The 19,181-nt window shown below is 26.3% G+C and overlaps 1 protein-coding gene across 1 annotated transcript in view; it reads left to right on the forward strand.

Moving 5' to 3' along the window:
• The first annotated feature begins 4,691 nt into the window (after positions 1 to 4,691).
• The window catches only part of LOC105366806 (uncharacterized), a 22,162-nt gene continuing 7,672 nt past the window's right edge, over positions 4,692 to 19,181 (forward strand). The window contains 6 exon segments of the mRNA XM_011505365.1: positions 4,692 to 4,872; positions 4,949 to 5,461; positions 5,527 to 5,644; positions 16,594 to 16,763; positions 17,094 to 17,455; positions 17,608 to 17,809. Of these exon segments, the coding sequence (XP_011503667.1) occupies positions 4,692 to 4,872; positions 4,949 to 5,461; positions 5,527 to 5,644; positions 16,594 to 16,763; positions 17,094 to 17,455; positions 17,608 to 17,809 (1,546 nt within the window).

Genomic DNA, 19,181 nt, shown 5'->3' on the forward strand with positions numbered 1-19,181 from the left:
CCGAATTCTCGAATAGCGGTAAGTTTGTTTCGAGCTAGATTAAGTTGCCGCGCTGATAATTATATAGGAAGTGCGCGTCAAGGCTCCGCGTAGTTTTCACTCAGCAGTCACTCAGTAGATAGTGTCTGTAGTTATAAAGTGCCACTATTCAGTTATTCGTTCGAATCAGTTATCTACGCCCAAGCCACGCTTTGCACGGAGTCTACAAGGAAAAGTTCACGCAACATACGCTCTCTCAACGCAGTCATTGCAAGGAACGCTCGTTTACTTCTCCAATGCACACAGATAACAATCCGTCAAGGCCTGAATGCCGTTCTAGAAAATAGTCGACTATACAAAGCATGGTATCTGATCATGGTATCATCTGTCTTTATTGTGAATAACTAGCACAAAAATTCCCATATTCTTATGAGTATGGTCGATTCTCCCAGCTAACTATCACAGAGGCATTACCATTCTCCCATTATGAGTATGGGTGATTCTCCCTGCTAACCACTGCTAACTACCAATACCACATTTTCATGCTCACCTGATGAGCATGGTCGACTGTAATTGCTGATCTTTACAACGACAAAATAGAATCCCCTTCAGAGAATATTCAAAATCCATTACTGATCCTCATAACATCGCTACCATTCCTAAGAAACAACAATATCATTGTAAACCAAATCATTGAATAAACGATGTCTTAACAAGGTTACATATCTGTCTTTTTCCTATGCATCGCTACGGCAAGAGACTAATAAACTGAACTATTGAATTTGTCAGTTGAAGCCACAAACTAAATTTTCGAAAATTTGGTCCTTCGAGCCGGATAGCAGATTTTAATGAAACGAGACGGACCTTCTAACATTAGGTCCGCCGGATACAGTGGAAGGTAGTGCATCGCATAAGCACTTTGCACACATGTAACTTAAAAAAAAAATCAGTAACACCTTGCATCAGTGCATCTAGACAGCACATGGCTCCATCCTAAAGAGCATCAGAGATTTACGACCCCCCTCTTTTCCTCATAGACTACCACGAAATATGGCTCAATCAAATTTGAAACTGGAGAGCTTCAACCTCCTCCCTCTTTATAATACTCGCGAATAAATACAACCTTAAGGAAGCTACAATCGATACAAAGGGTGCTATGACTCCTAAGGCCACCACATCAGCAAGGGATGAAACTCTTTGAAGTGTATCATCTCCACAACTGCTCCACAATAAATGAATAAACAATTTAAGCATAATTTCAGTGTTTCATACATTGAAAAAAAATAAAACTGGAAAGTAAATATGTATTGAAATATTTCTTTAATATCTTGGGAGAAGCTATGTCCTTAGTATGTTTGGAATATATATATAGATACTATTTTTATTATATTTATAAATACTCATTTATTTAATTATAACTTTGCATAAAAATAATGAAAAATACTCATCTTTCTTATTACTAAAAATAATGTATATTAGAAAAGTTATAAATACTGATTAGTGATGGAGTAAATTTGATTTTTTTTTATAAATAAATTTATAAAATAAAATAATACAAGACGTGACATAATACAAACAAAAAATTTTAAATGTCAAAAATTTATTTTATATAAATTTAGTAAACCATATATACTAATACAATTTATCCAAGCTCATTTAAACTTTCATTTTTAATACCTCAGAACTCCAAGGTTCTTAGAGCATAAATTATAACGTCATAAAAAGAAATAGACATAAAGAAAAAGAAGGAAAGAGAGAGAAAGAGAGAGAGAGCGATAGAGAATGAAAACTGAACCTAGCTTTGATTTAAAATTATATTTAAGTTAATTTAATATGCAAACAAGTGCGCCTAGGCTGACCCGCACGTGCGGACCAAGACGGGTACTCGAGCAAAATGTTTACAAACAAAACTCGGGAAGTCCGAGCAAGTTTACGATCTGAAATATAATTTACTGCCAGCCCTCACAAAAAAGGGATGCCTACGAAACTTCTAAAAGCTTCGTTTTCTCACGCCAAAAGAAATTTTCTGGAAGGGACGCGCATCGACACTATTGCCGGCGCTGCAGACGCCGCATGCACATTTAAACGCAACACGCCATGAGGCGACGCTCATTTGTAATATCACTTCGCGCTCATTCAAGCGTAACTGCCGCTCAGTGTATAGTATACTGCGAAGACGAAGCGTGGCCATATAATCGGTATCATAGTTAAAACTACGCACGTGCATACGAATAAGAAATCAGCAGATTAGATCATAGTTAAAATTACACGCGTGCATACGAATAAGAAATCGGCAGATTAGATAGTGATTACAGTGAAGCCAATGGAATAGTAATCAAGGGAAACATTAATTAAACAGCAATCAACAGACTTTGTCAACACTTTATGAGGTATCTATTTTTACATTAATAAATAAACTAGTCACATCTAGCACAAGAAACCTGGGCAATTTCGCATCCCCAGACGTAGTCGACAGGTGATGGACACTTGGTCGTGAATTCTCTGAAATAAACACCAAGTGATTAGCATGTGGTCGTGCATGTCCTGAAATAGTCACCAGGTAATGAGTACGTGGTCGTGCATTCTCTAAAATAATCACCAGGTCATGAGCACGTGGTCGTGCATTCTCTAAATAGTCAACTCAGTGACGCAGTAAGTCAAGGCCAGACTTCAATATATCGACTGATCAACAGTAAGGACATTTTCCAGTTTTATAATAAATGATACTTGTGTATGACTAGGTCTTCTACAGCTCGCATAGAATCTTTTCTCTACAGTTATATCCATAGAATCCTTTATAGCATAAGAATACAAGAACACATCAGTTGACACTTCAATAAAATTATTTATCTCTACATAGCAGTGCAATATTATTATAATTGCTTACAATAATAAACCTTGTTTTAATAAATATATATAATATTTTTCAGCCTTGTCTGTTATTGTTTCCTTTAAAATTATCCTGCCGAGAGACTAATACACTAAACTATTGAATTGGCAGTTCGAGCCATAAACTAACCCTTTAAAATCGAACATTTGGTCCTTCGAGCCGGATTGTCTCATCGTCAGATAATAAATTAAAGGAATCGAGCAGACAAACAAGGCCCATATTGCCATACTAAGTCTGCCAGCCCAATAGAAAGCAATACATCCAGAGGGATATCTAATTTCATTACACGAATCAGCAAAGAAAGACATTAAATACAGGATGGAAGTCAAAAGAGCAGGAACGTCAAAGGCAAAGAGAGCCACCTCCCTTTGAAGCTCAACGTCTACTCGATAAAAATCTGAATTTACGGTAAAAATGAATTCTCAAATTGAACGTATAAAAATATTACAGGGTCTTGCTGAGAAGTATGTAGTGCCAGACCCTGACATCACAGCAGAAGAACTGTCAGATGCTTTTTCACTTGCCGAAGAAATTCACAAGTCCTTCAATAAGGAAAATGCATATCTATAAACGATCTGGCCTACTGCGCAAGACAGTGAAGACTGCATTCCTACCGATATGTTATCAACCGAAGCATCCCAACCGAGATCCCTTGAACAAGGCGAACGAGTGACAGCAACTCCTGCATGTCCACGAAAATCTCTATCAACGCGGTCTCAACAGACGAGACTGTCTTATTCATCAAGGAAGCCCTTCAACTGTTATCAAGTATGTGCGAAAAAACCTCTATCAAACTATCCCACATCGCATCATAAGATTCGATGGTACGCATACTGCGACTAAAGGCACACTATATATCAGTGCCAAAAATTTATGAGCTTATCGGAAACAGAAAAGAAAACCCGTTTAGAGAAGCGAGGCAGATGTTTGAACTGTGTGTATCATCATGTACTGCACCTCCAAAATGCAGAGAATGCCAAGACCGTCACAATACACTATTGGATGCTGCATTTCAAAATGAAGCCAATGCCAATAAGACTATAATGTCATCAGCCATCTGAAAAGAGGAGGCAATCGTCGAACAAGATCATACCAACTTGTCTTTATTAGCCACAGCCATAGCAGAGATTCGAGCAAACAACATGACAGTGCAAGCTCGACTTCTCATTGACCCAGGCTCGGAGCTGTCATTCATCGCCAAAGGACTAGTAAAAAATCTACACATTCCAAAAAGGGACTCCACCATGTTGTGACAGTAACTCTCCACTCTATCAATTCTGATTCCATTGTCAACATACAGGCTCACATTCTAAAAACATTAACCTCAATTATCCCATCTGCTGACTCAAGACTGGTCACACCTACAGGGTCTACCATTAGCCGACCCTCAATATTGCAAAGCTCGCACAATAGACATCATTCTGGGAGCTGACACGTATGGACAAATAATTAAACCTCAAGTCATCACTGACTCGCCACATGTACCAATGGCTCAGTTATGCATTTTCGGATGGCTTCTTCTGGGACCAGCAACTACCAAACAAACCTCAATAGTAACAGCATTTCATGTTTCCTGGCATGACGAAGAAGAAAAGATAAACGAACTCCTACTAAAATTTTGGGTTCTGAAAGAAGTGCTTTCAGGCGATAACATTAAACGTACACCAGAAGAACAACATTGTGAGGAGTATTTCAAGACTACCTATTCAAGAGATATAATTGGGAGATACATATGCGAACTACGCTTACATCTCCCAGTGACAAACTTGATTCCACATAAAATACTGCACGACGGTTCTTACAAAGCCTACTTAACAAATCCATGAAATCAGAAGAATATCGAACCCAATATCACCAGTTCATGATAGAATACAAGGATCTTGGCCACATGAAATTGGCTCCTACAATTCCCAGTCATCGAACGCAGTATTACCTACCACACCACGGTGTCCTCAAACTAGATAACACCACCACCAAATTAAGAGTAGTATTCAATGGTTCCTGCAAGTCTATTAAAATTAAGACTTTCTCTCAATGACATTATGCATACTGGACCTAACCGAAATCCAGACATTTCAGACGTCTTAATTTGGATCAGAAGACAACGCTACCTGTTTGCCACCGACATCACGAAAATGTATAGACAATTTAAAGTACATGAAGATGACTGGGACCTACAGAAAATTCTATGGGTTAATGAAAACAATGAAGAAGTCTCTTATCAATTGATAACTGTTACTTATGGAACACGAGCTGTACCCTTCCTAGCAGTGAGAACACTACTGAAATTAGTGGAAGACGAAGGAGCAAAGTACCCTCTAGCTGTGCCTTCCATCATTCATGGAAGATACGTTGACGACATATTCGGAAGTGCGGACACTCCTGGACAGCTAGTAAAGGTCGCACTCCAGTTACGAGACCTCTGCATGGTGGGCGGTTTTCCACTTGCAAAATGGTATGCTACTCACAAGGATGTCACCACTGCAGTTAATGCCAACCATATTCAACCACAAGCAGTTTCATTCGACGATTGCACAACAAAAATTCTTGGGCTAAAATGGTCTCCTCATTCACGACCATACAGACACCAAAGCAAGATAGTAAGTTCACGAAGCGCCTCATTCTGTCTGAGGTTTCAAAAATATTTGATCCACTAGGTTTTGTATCGCCAGTTGTAATCAAGGCAAAGATATTCATGCAGGAGCTCTGGCTACACAAGCTACACTGGGGCGAAGCCTTACCTGCACAACTGTCATCCCAATGGATGATCATTAGGTCAGATCTAGCATTGTCAAACATAACAATCCCACGTTGGCTTAAAGTTACAGGCTCCTCTCGACAAGAATTGCATGGTTTTTCTGACGCATCTCAACGGGCAATCTCAGCCGTTATATACATCTCTGTGCAAGATACTATTCTATACTATTAAAACATTATAATTCTTACTCTTTTTAAAATTCTTTATAAATTACTGTAAATTGATAATATATGTAATTTTGTAGAATAAAATTTTTAATCATTTTAAACAATTCTTTCTATGTTCTAATATCAATTATTTCATTAAGTAATTTAAGTATTTTTTACAAATAAATGAGTAATTAATTAAACTGTAATGATTGTGTTTACTAATAAATAATTTTATTAAAATTAATGCTACACAAAAGGTAAAAGAAAGTAAAAAGTAGATATATTTTCTATAAATAAAGAAGGAAATAGTAGTAGGAAATGAATTCTTCAAAAATAAAAAAGAAGTAAACTATTTAATATTCATGGACGGAAATCAAGATGAAACGATGAAAAGAGCAATAAGTATGAAAAAAAAGAAAAGAAAAAATTTTTTTTAAATTAATTGCATTATTATTTAAATGCATATGTGCCAATAATTATATTACACAGCCGAAGTTAAAAGTTAAATTTAGTTAAATTGTTTATATGTAATTGTCTTAATGCACATTGTTTGAATTATGTTAAATTTGATGATTTCAATCACTTTGGTTTATAATTACTTCTATTCGTATTTCCTTTTATCTTCCAATCACTAATAATAATACAGTATATCATTGTATTATATTTGATATATTTATTTAAGAATGCAGTGATATTGTTGAGATCTGCAATTAATTGATGAAGTTATTAAAAAGTTATTATATATACCTATAATAAATTGAATAACGAAAAATTTATATTTAATATATATTTTTCTTTACCAAAATATTTTCAATGAAAATATGATTAAATAGTTACAAAACCTAATTTAGATAATAATAGTAATGAAGAGGATGGTCATTACAACTAATATAAAAGAGTAATAAAGTAAAGCCAATCTTCAAATATCACAAACTAATTAGAAAAAAATTATATATACTTTTTAGAATTTTTACTTATTAGCTTATTAAAAATCTGCATATCTCTAACATTAGTTGAATTTCCAAGGAATTATGATTAATGATGAATAATATTTAATTTTTTAATTTATGCATTATATATTTATTATTTTATTTTTTAATATTTGAATTAATATTTTAAAATATTAAATGCCTTTAGAGCCAATTAGCTTAAACTCAAAAGTCACTGCTACAGTAGTTAAATGTAGTATGTTCTCTTTAATGATTCTTGTATGTTTTTATGTATTTTTGTAAATACAGATTATTAATATTTAAAATGTTAAATTTAAACGTTTTTTTTAATTATAATAAAATTCTTAATTATAAGTAATATTTTACAACAAAGCAAATGAAAAATAATTTCGAGCAAATTTGTAGTTCCAATTAGTGATCGAATTTAATTATTTTTTAATAAGTTTTTTATGTTAAATCGCTGTACCATAATACATTTTTTTATCGTATTAAGCGGTCTCCTAATTATATGAAAATCGTACTGTTGGATATGTAATGAAAGGAAGCACGTTCGCGTCTTAATTTTTATATAATTGGAAACCGTATTAACGTGTAGTATTATTTACGTTATTTGAATTAAATACATTAAATCTATATGTAAAAATTAAAAGTGATATTTGATTAATAAAAATTAAACATTCTAATTTTAACGTGACTATGCATATTTCAAGTGAGGTTGAAGCTGAACAAATAAAATCAGTAAGTTAAATACTATCTAAACAGTAATTTGGAATATATTTACTTAAAATTAATAACCTGTATTTATTTCAAAAATATAAATTCTCAAAATTACTTGAATATTAAAGATTTAATAAACATATTCTAATAACATTTTTCTAATATGCATACATTAAAATTAAGTAATTGAAAATATCAAAAATATTTAAATATATTTTGAATTATTATTTTTTTTTATTTAATCTAATTGAATTTGTTCGCAACTATAATTATTGTAAATATTAATACCTACAATAATTTTGAGTTAATAAAAATATATTCTATTATTGTTTAATTATGCAAACAATATAATAAATATTATTATTATATTGTTTTATTGTGTACTTAAACATTGTTTCAATAAGCATTATATATATATATATATATATATATATATATATATATATTAATATTAATATTAATTTCAAAATTATTTTTATAACTGGTTAATACTATATGTAATTTTGATTATAGGATCTACAAAAATTATAATAGTGTATTAAGTAACTATTTTACATGTAAAATATTAGAAACTATAAATATATCCATATTTAATTTATTTTTATTTAATCTTTTGTTGGGTATGATGATTGAATTGAAAACATTTAAGTTTCGGGTGTAATAATTAAAATGTTTTTAATATATATATAAATTTAAATATTATTAGTTAAATTAATATGGAAGCTTAGATGATTAAGATTATTATTGTTATTATTAGGAACTATTCTAATTATATTATTAATTGTTATCTAGTTTACTTATGACTAATGTTGATAATAGGAGAGGATATGAATTATTTATTAAAACATTAGAAAACTTTGTATTAGATTTGTATTTGTAATAAGTTTTTAAATTGTTGATATTATAAGTATTGTCACATATATTATATTAGTAAGTTTATCAAAAATGTTATAAAAAAGCTAGACCTATTTTAATATCTATTATTTACAATTTATACTTACTAATGAAGAATCAATACTTAGTATTTATATTCTAACTCTTTATTGAAAAGTTCTTATTTAAAAAAATTAGTTATAAATATAAGCAGAAAAACGTTTTTTAATTCAAGGATTTTATTTGTAGTTTAGATTATCATATGCATTAAGATAATTCGTTTTATTTAAATAGTTATAATATTTCTTATAATTTAAATAGTTATAACATTTCTTTAAGAATATTTTTGAAAAATTCTATATTAAAAATATTTTGATACAAGTATATTAATGACAAAAATATTTTTAAATAAAATATATTTTTCATTTTTTTATAAGAATTTCTATTTGAATTCCTATCAATATCTTACCAATATAAAAAAAAAATCAATATTGAAAACAGTTCTGTTAGGTTTTTAGTTATAAAATTGTATACAATTTTCAATTGTTCAAATTTTTTTGAATATTTTAAAATATTAATAAAGCAGGCGAACAATATATAGTTTACATCCACTATGTCCAGCTATACATGTACAGTATATTTATACATTATTCTATTATATAAAAACACAAAGTACATCAAAAATACATAATTTTGATTTAAAATTATTTTTATTAAATTATATTTGTCAAGAATTAATTATAACCATTCAACTAATTTTTATTTTTTATTTGATATTACTAATGGCAACAAAATTTTTAAACAATATCTAAATATGGACTTCCATTTTCATCTGTAAATATATAGTTTCATCTGTATTTGTATAGTGAGAATAAGAATATATTTTTTGTATTTTAATTGGATGTTACATTATTAATACTAATTATTAATTTACATTATTATATTCATAATATTAGTTAAATGTAAAAATAAAATTTTTATAAATTTTTATTTAATGAATTTATTATATATTTGCCTCTTCTTTGAGACAAACTTGGAACATCATAATAATGATTAACATTTACAGTGTAATTTTGGGAGAAAGGAAATGATTGTTACTAACATCAGTAGAAGGCTTATTGAAATATAAAGACTTCTATATTAATACTATACAGTACTGTCAAGGACAGTCTAATATGGGAAAGTGACACAGAACTATTGTGCACATACATTGTACTTTCATTTTAAATAGAAAAAAAAAGATTACTTATATAGTTTAAAAAAAATGAGAGATAGGAAATTATACAAATTCTAATGCACAATATATTGAAATGAATAAAATTCATGCCTGATTAATAGAAAATTTCTATTTTTTTAAGCAACAATCAAAATTAGCAAACTTTTAAAAATTTTCTGAATACTATCATTAAATTGAACTGTATAAAAAATATTAAATAATGTTATTGAAATACTGGACAATTGAAATTTAATAATAATTTTTTACTTATTACAAATCAATAAATAGCTGTAATTATTATAAATGAGTTTAAATGAGATATAAATATAAATCTGATATATAAATATATAAACAAAATTGTATAGAATGATGGTAATCAGTATTAAAAATAATCGTTAAATCATGTGATTCAATATTTTTATAATCTAAAATCAACTGCAAATCTGTTTATAATTTTAATTTTGTAGATAGGGTGCTAATACAATCTGTTTTTATTTTAACTAATGACTTATTCATCTTTTTTACATTACATGTCATTACTGTCAATTAAGAATATCTTGTCCATTGTTGTCTTATCATATATAAGTTATAGATATAAGTCAATTGTTGACTTAAATCTTGTCCAAATCCAACATACAATAATAGCGACTGAATAAATGAATTATACAATCCATTTGTGAAGTAAAATGTTAAAATAAGAGTGTGTATTAGTTTATTGATTAAAATGCATTCATTTTCAAAAACAGAATTAGATTTAAATAATAATATATTGCCTTAATACATATCCCAGTACTAATAATAGTGTTTATTTTGTTTTAAAATAATATTGTATTACTTATCATTATCATAATTTTTGGCAATAGAGTGGAATAAATAAGGAAAAAATTTATTTATATGTAATAGTTTAATAATTAAATAATTTTCAAATATGAAATGTGTAAAATACCGAGTAATATTGTAAAGTATTAAATTCTAAAATGAATATTATTATAATTTCTTTATAAATTTCATATGCAAATTATGTTTTATGATTCATAAGCTATCATTTCAATAATCGATATCTTGAAAAATAAAAGTTTATGATAAATTTCAATCAATAATTTTCTTCTTTGGTCTTTTTTTTTCTTTTATGTAATTAAAACTTATTAGGCTTAAAATGATTTAGGTATAGAAGAAAATTAATATAAAATAAATACTAGAGCACAAATGTTAATACAATTACTTTTGTATCGAAAGACAAGCTCTGAATTGTTGATGAATACATGAATATATGCATTGTAATTTCTTGAAATTTTGAAGAAAGGGGAAGAAATAAACTAGCATGATATAAGAAATATATGAAAGACAGTCGAATTATAATTTGATTATAATTGCAGAATTGAAAAATAAAAATTGAAAGATTAAACATGTAGTAGAATATACTAACAAAATATTTAGTATGCTAACAGTCATTAGTACTTTAAATAATACAAATAAATTAAAATTATTGAAAAACTGTGATGGTAGGATGAATGAATTTATTTTTTTTTGCATTTCATTTAATACAATTAGATATTATTTATCGTAATTATCAAAAGCCAAAATAGGAATAAACTTACTGTCTGGGATCAGACTGAAAACCTCCTTTAGATGTTGAGTGGAGGTATTGCTGGCAAGTGGAAGGGACAGTGCAATTATTCAAGACTACTTATAGTGTTTATTGTCGTTCCTTTTATTAAATATAATAATATAATAAATAATGAATGATCATGAAGTATATGAATAATGGTATGACTAAATTAAATATGTGAAGTTTCTTCTATATTGTTACGTGTTGATGAATGTATATCCTTTTTGTTGTAATATGTGTTGGTCTAATTCGTGAGCATATATAATAATAAATTTTATGATTTTACTCTTGTTTTATATTAGCACTAGCGCGTTATTAATTTATTATTAGTTTAATGAATTTAAGAATATAGCGTCACTATTTCTTTCTTAGATTATTTACTTGATTAATGATTACGTATGTATATCGCTACAATGAGTGATAACTGTAGAGAAAAGCTTAAAAATGAATAATGCGCTTGGTATAATGACTGTGTAATTGTTACTAGACCGAGGCAAACTAACTGTTGCGCGTGAAACGCAGCCCTTAAATATTATCGCACTATTCCTTAAACGCCGGTGTTTGTTGCCATGACGATATTGGTTGTGACGTCAACAGGACATAGTCTGGAACGTTCGTTGCCGTTGTTTTGTTTAAATAACTGAATTGCCCGTTCATACCTCTCCCACTTTCGCCTTTGAACTTTTTAATTCTCCTACTTTCGCCTTTCAACTTTTTAATCCGTAACACTTACTATGCGGAGAGTGGACTGTTATTGATATTTGGAATAAGACTTGAAGTTTATCTAATAAGTTTTGACTTTAACTTGATTTTAAAATTGAAAATTGAAAGTTTGAAAGTCTTCTATGTTCAAAAGAGTTGAACAAACTTATTAAGTATTCATTGAAATTGTATATATTATTAAATATTTAAATTTACATATTCAATATCACACACTAGGTAATGATATTTTGTATAAATATAAATAATTGAAATTGTAGGCAAGAATAAATATATACAAATCTAAAATATATTATTTAGTATATGCATTATAATATATATATGTTATGTTGTATATATATATACATATATAAAATAATTAACAATATTTTAATAAAGTTTCAGGAATTTTTAACTTCATACAATAAGTTATCAGAAGTTTGCTTTTTTGATTGTGTAAATGATTTTACTACTCGTGATATTCTAAAAAAAGAAGAAAAATGTGCTTTAAATTGCATGGAAAAATACTTAAAAATGAATCAAAGAATATCACAAAGATTTCAAGAATTTCAGATAATTGCTAATGAAAATATATTAGCAGCTACTAATAAAAAATAATATAATGAACTAATAATGTATATTTTATAAATAAATAGATACTTAATTCAAGTTTATAAATATGCATATAGTTTGTTTTTTCCTTTGATATATTTTAATGGTTCATAAAAATGAGAGGTATATAAAAATTATATTGGTGTTTTGTAAAAAACATTGATAAAAATAAATATGCTGATTAATTTTTATTAAGTGAACAATGGATAAAAAATTGCAATTGTATGCAGTGCTTGTACGTAAAAGTGTTTAGAAAAATGTAAAAGATATACCTATTGCAATAAATACTATTAATTTATGTGCAGCATTAAATATCGATGAAAAAATATTGGATAATAATTTTCCTGAATATAATGATTATTGATAAAAATTTGTTTTTTTTTTTTTTAAGAAATAATGTATATTTTTATTAAAGTTGAAAACAAGAGGGTCTTCGATAGGTGTAGATCTTATATAATTTAGCTCATTTGTCTCTGTATTTATCTTAAAATTGTAAATATTAAACATTTTAATTCATGTTTTTGAAAACATAGATATTTTAATTTATTATATTATAATACACATTATTTTTAATAAAGTTTAATTACGTATTAAAAAATGTAATGAAAGGTTACATTAATTGTTAATTTAAGTGTTTCTAGTTGCAATCTAAAAAAAATATATTTTTATTAAAAATGAACAATAGAAAATAGAAAACTGAATACTTTCCTTAACAATCTGTTATGCTTATGGTTATCTTCAATAGATAAATTAACACATTTTTCAATTTTTTAATAACTAAATATTAAAATTGTATAAGATGTTTATATTAATTTCAAATTAAAAAATGTATTGAGTTATTCTTAGAGCAATAATTAAGTATTCATTTCAAACTAGTTATTGCATTTTACTTGTAAAAAAATGTTTATTTACAATTGTGGTTTGTTAAAAAATTATAAATAAGAAAATAAATATCTTTATCTTAAATTTTATGGAAACATAATTAATGCATGATAGTTAATCTGGAATGGTTCAAACTCAATATAATTTAGGATTAAATTAAAAATTAAATTTATAAATATGTAAATAGAAGATTTTATTATTTGTCCTTTGTTACTAAATTGTTCTGCCCAGTGATATTCAGTTCTTTTTTTTCGCTTTCCAAACCTAAAAAATTGTCAATTTCATAATATCCGCTTTGATTTTTTTTTCCTCTTATGTTTTTCTTCTCATTCAATATCAGTGTATCTTGAATAATTTATTCCGTTTAAAGCATGGCTCTTTTTAATATTATGAATGTTTTTTGATTAATTATTGATTATACAATTTTTTTCATGTCATTGAATTATAACACACTATCGGCTATTATGTAATATGAGCTATAGTTTATATACATATTCACTTTTATTATTTTGAATACAATTTTTAGTAAATATTATATATCAACATGGAAATAGCATAAATATTTAAGTATATATTTTTTTATGATAAAATACGTGTAAATTGAATTTATTATCCATTTTTTAAAGTCGTTTATGAAAATTTGTAATCATTCTAATTGAATCATATAATAGAATACACGATTACTACTATGATAGCTATACATATCAATGTAAGATATGTACAATTGTGGAAGTTGTGAGCAGACCAGTTAACTAATAATAAACTTGTATAAGTTTATTTTGTAATGTACATTTTTTGCTTTGACAAATTTCTGTTGAATGAACGATAGTTCGACCATAAACTATTCAGACTCGCAAATGAATCTGAGGCATACTAATTCAATTACACTCGAATTAGATTTTGCTTCATCAATGAACATTACATTTCGCACCGTGAAAGATTATATAAATGAATAAATAAAATAGTATGAATATATCTTTATTGATTTAATTTTTAAACCTTTACTTTGAATAAAGGTATTACTATTCAATTAGAAAAAATAAAATTCATCGTCTATTTTATATTATTTATATATTAATTAAATAATTGTTAATAAAACGAAAAATTGTGTTTTGAAACATTAATTTTATTTTCGTAAAAAATCGTAAAATTTAATTAATAGAATAAATTATATATAATTTATAATAATATATTATTTTCATATATTTAAGATATATAAAAAGTGTGGTTAAAATACGTATTTGAAGTTTTTCAAATTAATGTATTTATTATTACTTCATTATTACCAATGATGATATATGTATATTAATTATTGCTTTTGATTATCATATATATTATGCATTGTTTTAAAATTTTATTAAATCGAATACTTTTTAAACTTAAATGGTTGGTGTTTCACTGTATAATTTTATGTTGTAAATCTATTCACTATGTATGTATAGTCTCCAGGATAAATGAAACTAATAGAATTATTAATATTAATAGTTTTTATTGATTTTGAAATATATATTTTTAAAATATAAGAAATATGTTTATAAAATTCAAATAAATTAATTTTATTCATATTTGATATTTTATATTTTAATATATATTTTTTCTTTGTATTATTGTTATCCATTAATAACTGCAATATAATTTTTCATTTTTTAATGACTGTTTACAGTCTAAGATTTATACATTAAGATACATCTTTCATACTTAATTATTTCTTAATTAACATTAATAATAATATTAATTATGTGAATAAATTATACACGATTTCTATAAAACTTAATAAAAATCTTATTTCAATGCTATTTATTTTTTTTAATTAAAAATAATTACTTTTAATATTTTAAAATTTAACCAAATCGTTTAATTTAAATTATTTGTCGTTGTTGCATTATTATTTAAGTTTAATTGCCGATTTTGTTAAATCGATGGAATTGCCTTCTATATAGTGAGTTGTGGCTTTATATTAATTTACGAATATAATTAATTCTTCAGCTTAATGTAAAGTCTATTAATATAATTCTAATAGATAAATATAAAAATATCATTAATTTTATAAAGGCAATAGTGTTTAGTAATTTATGAATTGTATGAAAAATAATGGTTGATTAATATATTGCAGTTTTAATACAAAATAAAAAAATATAATTTATATTTTATTCAAATGTAAATGTATATAAAAACAATTATTTAAATAAAATAAGTTTTATTTCCATTATTGTGAATTAAAAAATATATAGTTCTGAAAATATCAATTTATATAATATGTGATTCTAAAAAATCAAAGTGGAATAATATATTTAATTTCTATTTTTAAAAACCACTAGATAGGAATCAATAATATTTATTTTGACACTTATTTATAATTTGAAAACCAAATATTGATTGTTATCTGCTATCAAGTTCAATGAAAATTGTTAAAAATAAAGAGAAATGTATTTTATAAACGGAATAATCTTTTTGAATAATATAATTTAACTTTAAAAAAATTAAAATTATTATCACTATTTTGTCGTTTGTCCTACTGCTTAACAAATATCTCGATATGAATACATATAATGAATATTGCCAAAAACAATAGATAAATAAAATAGATATTACTAATAAGAAAATTATTATATAAAAATGGGATTTAAAAAAGGGATTATTAAAGTAGTCTAAAAATTTGTAAGATTTTAAATTCTGATAAAATTAAGATTTGTTTAGAATTTATTAAAAGGTATTCATAAGAAATACAGTCTTATACTGAATGAATGCTTGTAAAAACAAAAAAGGCACTAGATTTAATTAAAAAGATCAATAGATATTGATCTAATTCATAAGCTGATTATTTTATACCTTTTTTGTGTAATACTTATTTATTCAATATACAGAATTGAAAGATATGTAAACTGGACCACATAGTCTAATTTTTTTTTTAATAATAAAGTATAATGTGTTTAGAAATATTATATTCAATACAATTTTCTTCTCTTATATTTAAAAATTGACAAACAATTGTTTTATTTATAAAGATGAAAATTTCAAATTCATTTTTTAACTACATTAATTAATATTAATTGGGAATTAATTTCAGGAAACTAGAAAAAATTGTAACACGTAACAATTTTTTTTTATAAACATGAAAAAAGGATCTTTATAGAATAATTTTGGATATTTACAGAAGTATTCTGAATTATACCGTAAAAACTTATTGTTGAAATTATTGAATTTCATTTTAATATTTTTTATGCATTCTACTTTAATATTCAAATTTTGTTTTGTATAGATATAGATTACAAATAAAACGTTTATTAAAAACGATATCCTACGACTTATGAATTAAAATGGAAGCGCTTGTTCATGACTTAACATTAGCACTTGAAGAAAGCAATAATAATATGCATGTTCGACATCATTGGAACATTAGAAGGCGAACTCATTCTGCAGGAAACATTCGTAAGTATTTATTTTATTTGTTAATATTTAGAGATTTTTTTTTATTTTTTTTTTAATAAAATATTTTATTTTTGAAATTCAATTGCAGATACTTCTACATATTTATTTTCATCTTTCTAAAAGACATTCATTCTACAATTTAATTATTTAATTCCAAACATGTCTTTTATTTTTTAAATATTATGTTTATCTTTTTAAAAGTACCGATTATCCAATATTTATTTCTTATAAGTTAATTGTACTGTTTATTTGTTCTCATCAAATTTTTGATTAAACATTTAGTAGATAACAATTTAGATCGAGCTGCTGTTAATTAATACCATTTTGTAGCTTCATTTACTGTAAGTAAAATATCCGAAGATAGTTCATCCTCTATGTGTGAAATGCATTTTAAAAAACGTGTAGAAATGTCATCCATGACATTGAAATGTCATTCAGATAGCGATGATTATAATTATAATAATAGATTCACTCAGTTTTCAACAATAAACAATATGAATAATATAGAAAGTGATTCGGTTAATGAAAATTTTATACCTCGAAACATTACACGCCGTAAAAGAAAATTTAAAAAAATGTCTGTTGATTCAGATTATAGTCCTGCAACATCAACTGCTATGGCTAATATTGTTACTACTAATGACAAGAAAAAGCAATTTTTTAGAAACAATTGTGATAACAATCAAGATATTATATGGTAAGTAAATAATTATGTGCTAAAAGTTATGATAATTATGAATTTAAACTATATATATATATATGTATATATATATATATATATATATAGAAAAGAAAAAGATCGTACCGAGAACGATCAACGGATTGTGAAATGCAATCTACAAAGTGGTGTGGGAAAAGAAAAAGATCGTACCGAGAACGATCAACGGATTGTGAAATGCAATCTACAAAGTTGATTCGCAATACAAAAATAAAGAATAAAGATAAGTCTTCAGATAATAATGCAATGGATTGTTCTTACATATCAAGTTCAAGTATATCTTCTAGTGATTCCGAAGGAATAATTACAAATGAAGAAGATCGAGAAGGTTTGTAATATATGCACTGAATACATTTGAATAAATTCATATATCCCTAAACATAATATTTATCTAAATATCATAATTCACTTGTTACATTTCATTAATTTTTTTATAACAATACAGTATATTTATTAAATAATATATATGATAGATATATATTTGTTTAAAAAAATTCACATATCCATTTGTGATAAAAAATGTATAAAATTTAAATACCTAACTTAAAATCTTAAATTCTAAATAAATATATTATTACTTATTTAGATATATTTTTATTAAATTTGAAAGTATATGTTCATAAACTAATTGATATTTAATCTCATGCTACTCAATAAGTAATATTTTTAAGCTATGTTTGTGAACAACATTTAGTTACTATATATTTGCTTTCAATTGTTATATACCAATCAAACCATTTACATTAATTTATTTTTAATATTATTAAATGTTTTTAATTTATATTGAGTTTATGAATTTTTTACATATGAATATTTATAAAGTAATACAAAATCAAATTTCAAGTTTAACTTAATAATTATATAAACTATTATTTTTTTCTAATTTATTAACAAATGTAATTATAATATATATTATTTGCTTATGATAAGTTGTAGAATTATTGAATAGAAATAAGTAATATACATCATTTTACTTTTAAATTTATAATAAAAGGAATTAAAATATTGAATATATCATATAATAAAATTTATTTTGATACTATTGTCATACAAAATTCTGGTTCTTGTCGTATTTTTGCAGTCTTAGTTAAATGCATAGTTTCGTTTTTAATTAGTCATATCACATTAAAAGGAAAATAATTAGGATAACAATATTTTATAATCATATTGTTCGAGAGTGAAAAGAAAATCTCTCGAATTATATTCATTAGAAAACTTTCAACAGCTATTATAAAAAAGAATTATCGAACGGACATAAAAATCTAAGAAAGTCTCGCCAAGGTAACTGAAGGCTCGAAAAGGTTAGTACATCTGAAACATACTCGTAACCAGCCACTTTATTGCTCTTCGTACTACAGACGTAGTAATTGTTTTTAATGCAATAAACGACCCTTGCTATTTACCATTAAAACCCGTCCAGCCTGTTTACGCGAGAATATTTTGAAGCGTAAGATATTTTAAAACAATCGAGCGAAAAACATTTCTTAGAATCCGTTACAACCCCAAATTCGGCATGTGCGGCGTCCGGCAATCTGCGCCGCACATGTACCTTCAATGACACCAGCAAGCATGCGTTGTTGTCGAGTACGACAAATGTTGCTGTTTGCATAAGTCAAGTGAAGACGCTTGACCAAAAATCACCCGCACCACAATGAGTCCCGGAGATGGACAAATCTTCCACTTTAAGCGTTGCCGCCAGC

Source organism: Ceratosolen solmsi, unplaced genomic scaffold, assembly GCF_000503995.2.
Source record: "Ceratosolen solmsi marchali unplaced genomic scaffold, CerSol_1.0 scaffold12, whole genome shotgun sequence".
Lineage (NCBI taxonomy): Eukaryota > Metazoa > Arthropoda > Insecta > Hymenoptera > Agaonidae > Ceratosolen > Ceratosolen solmsi.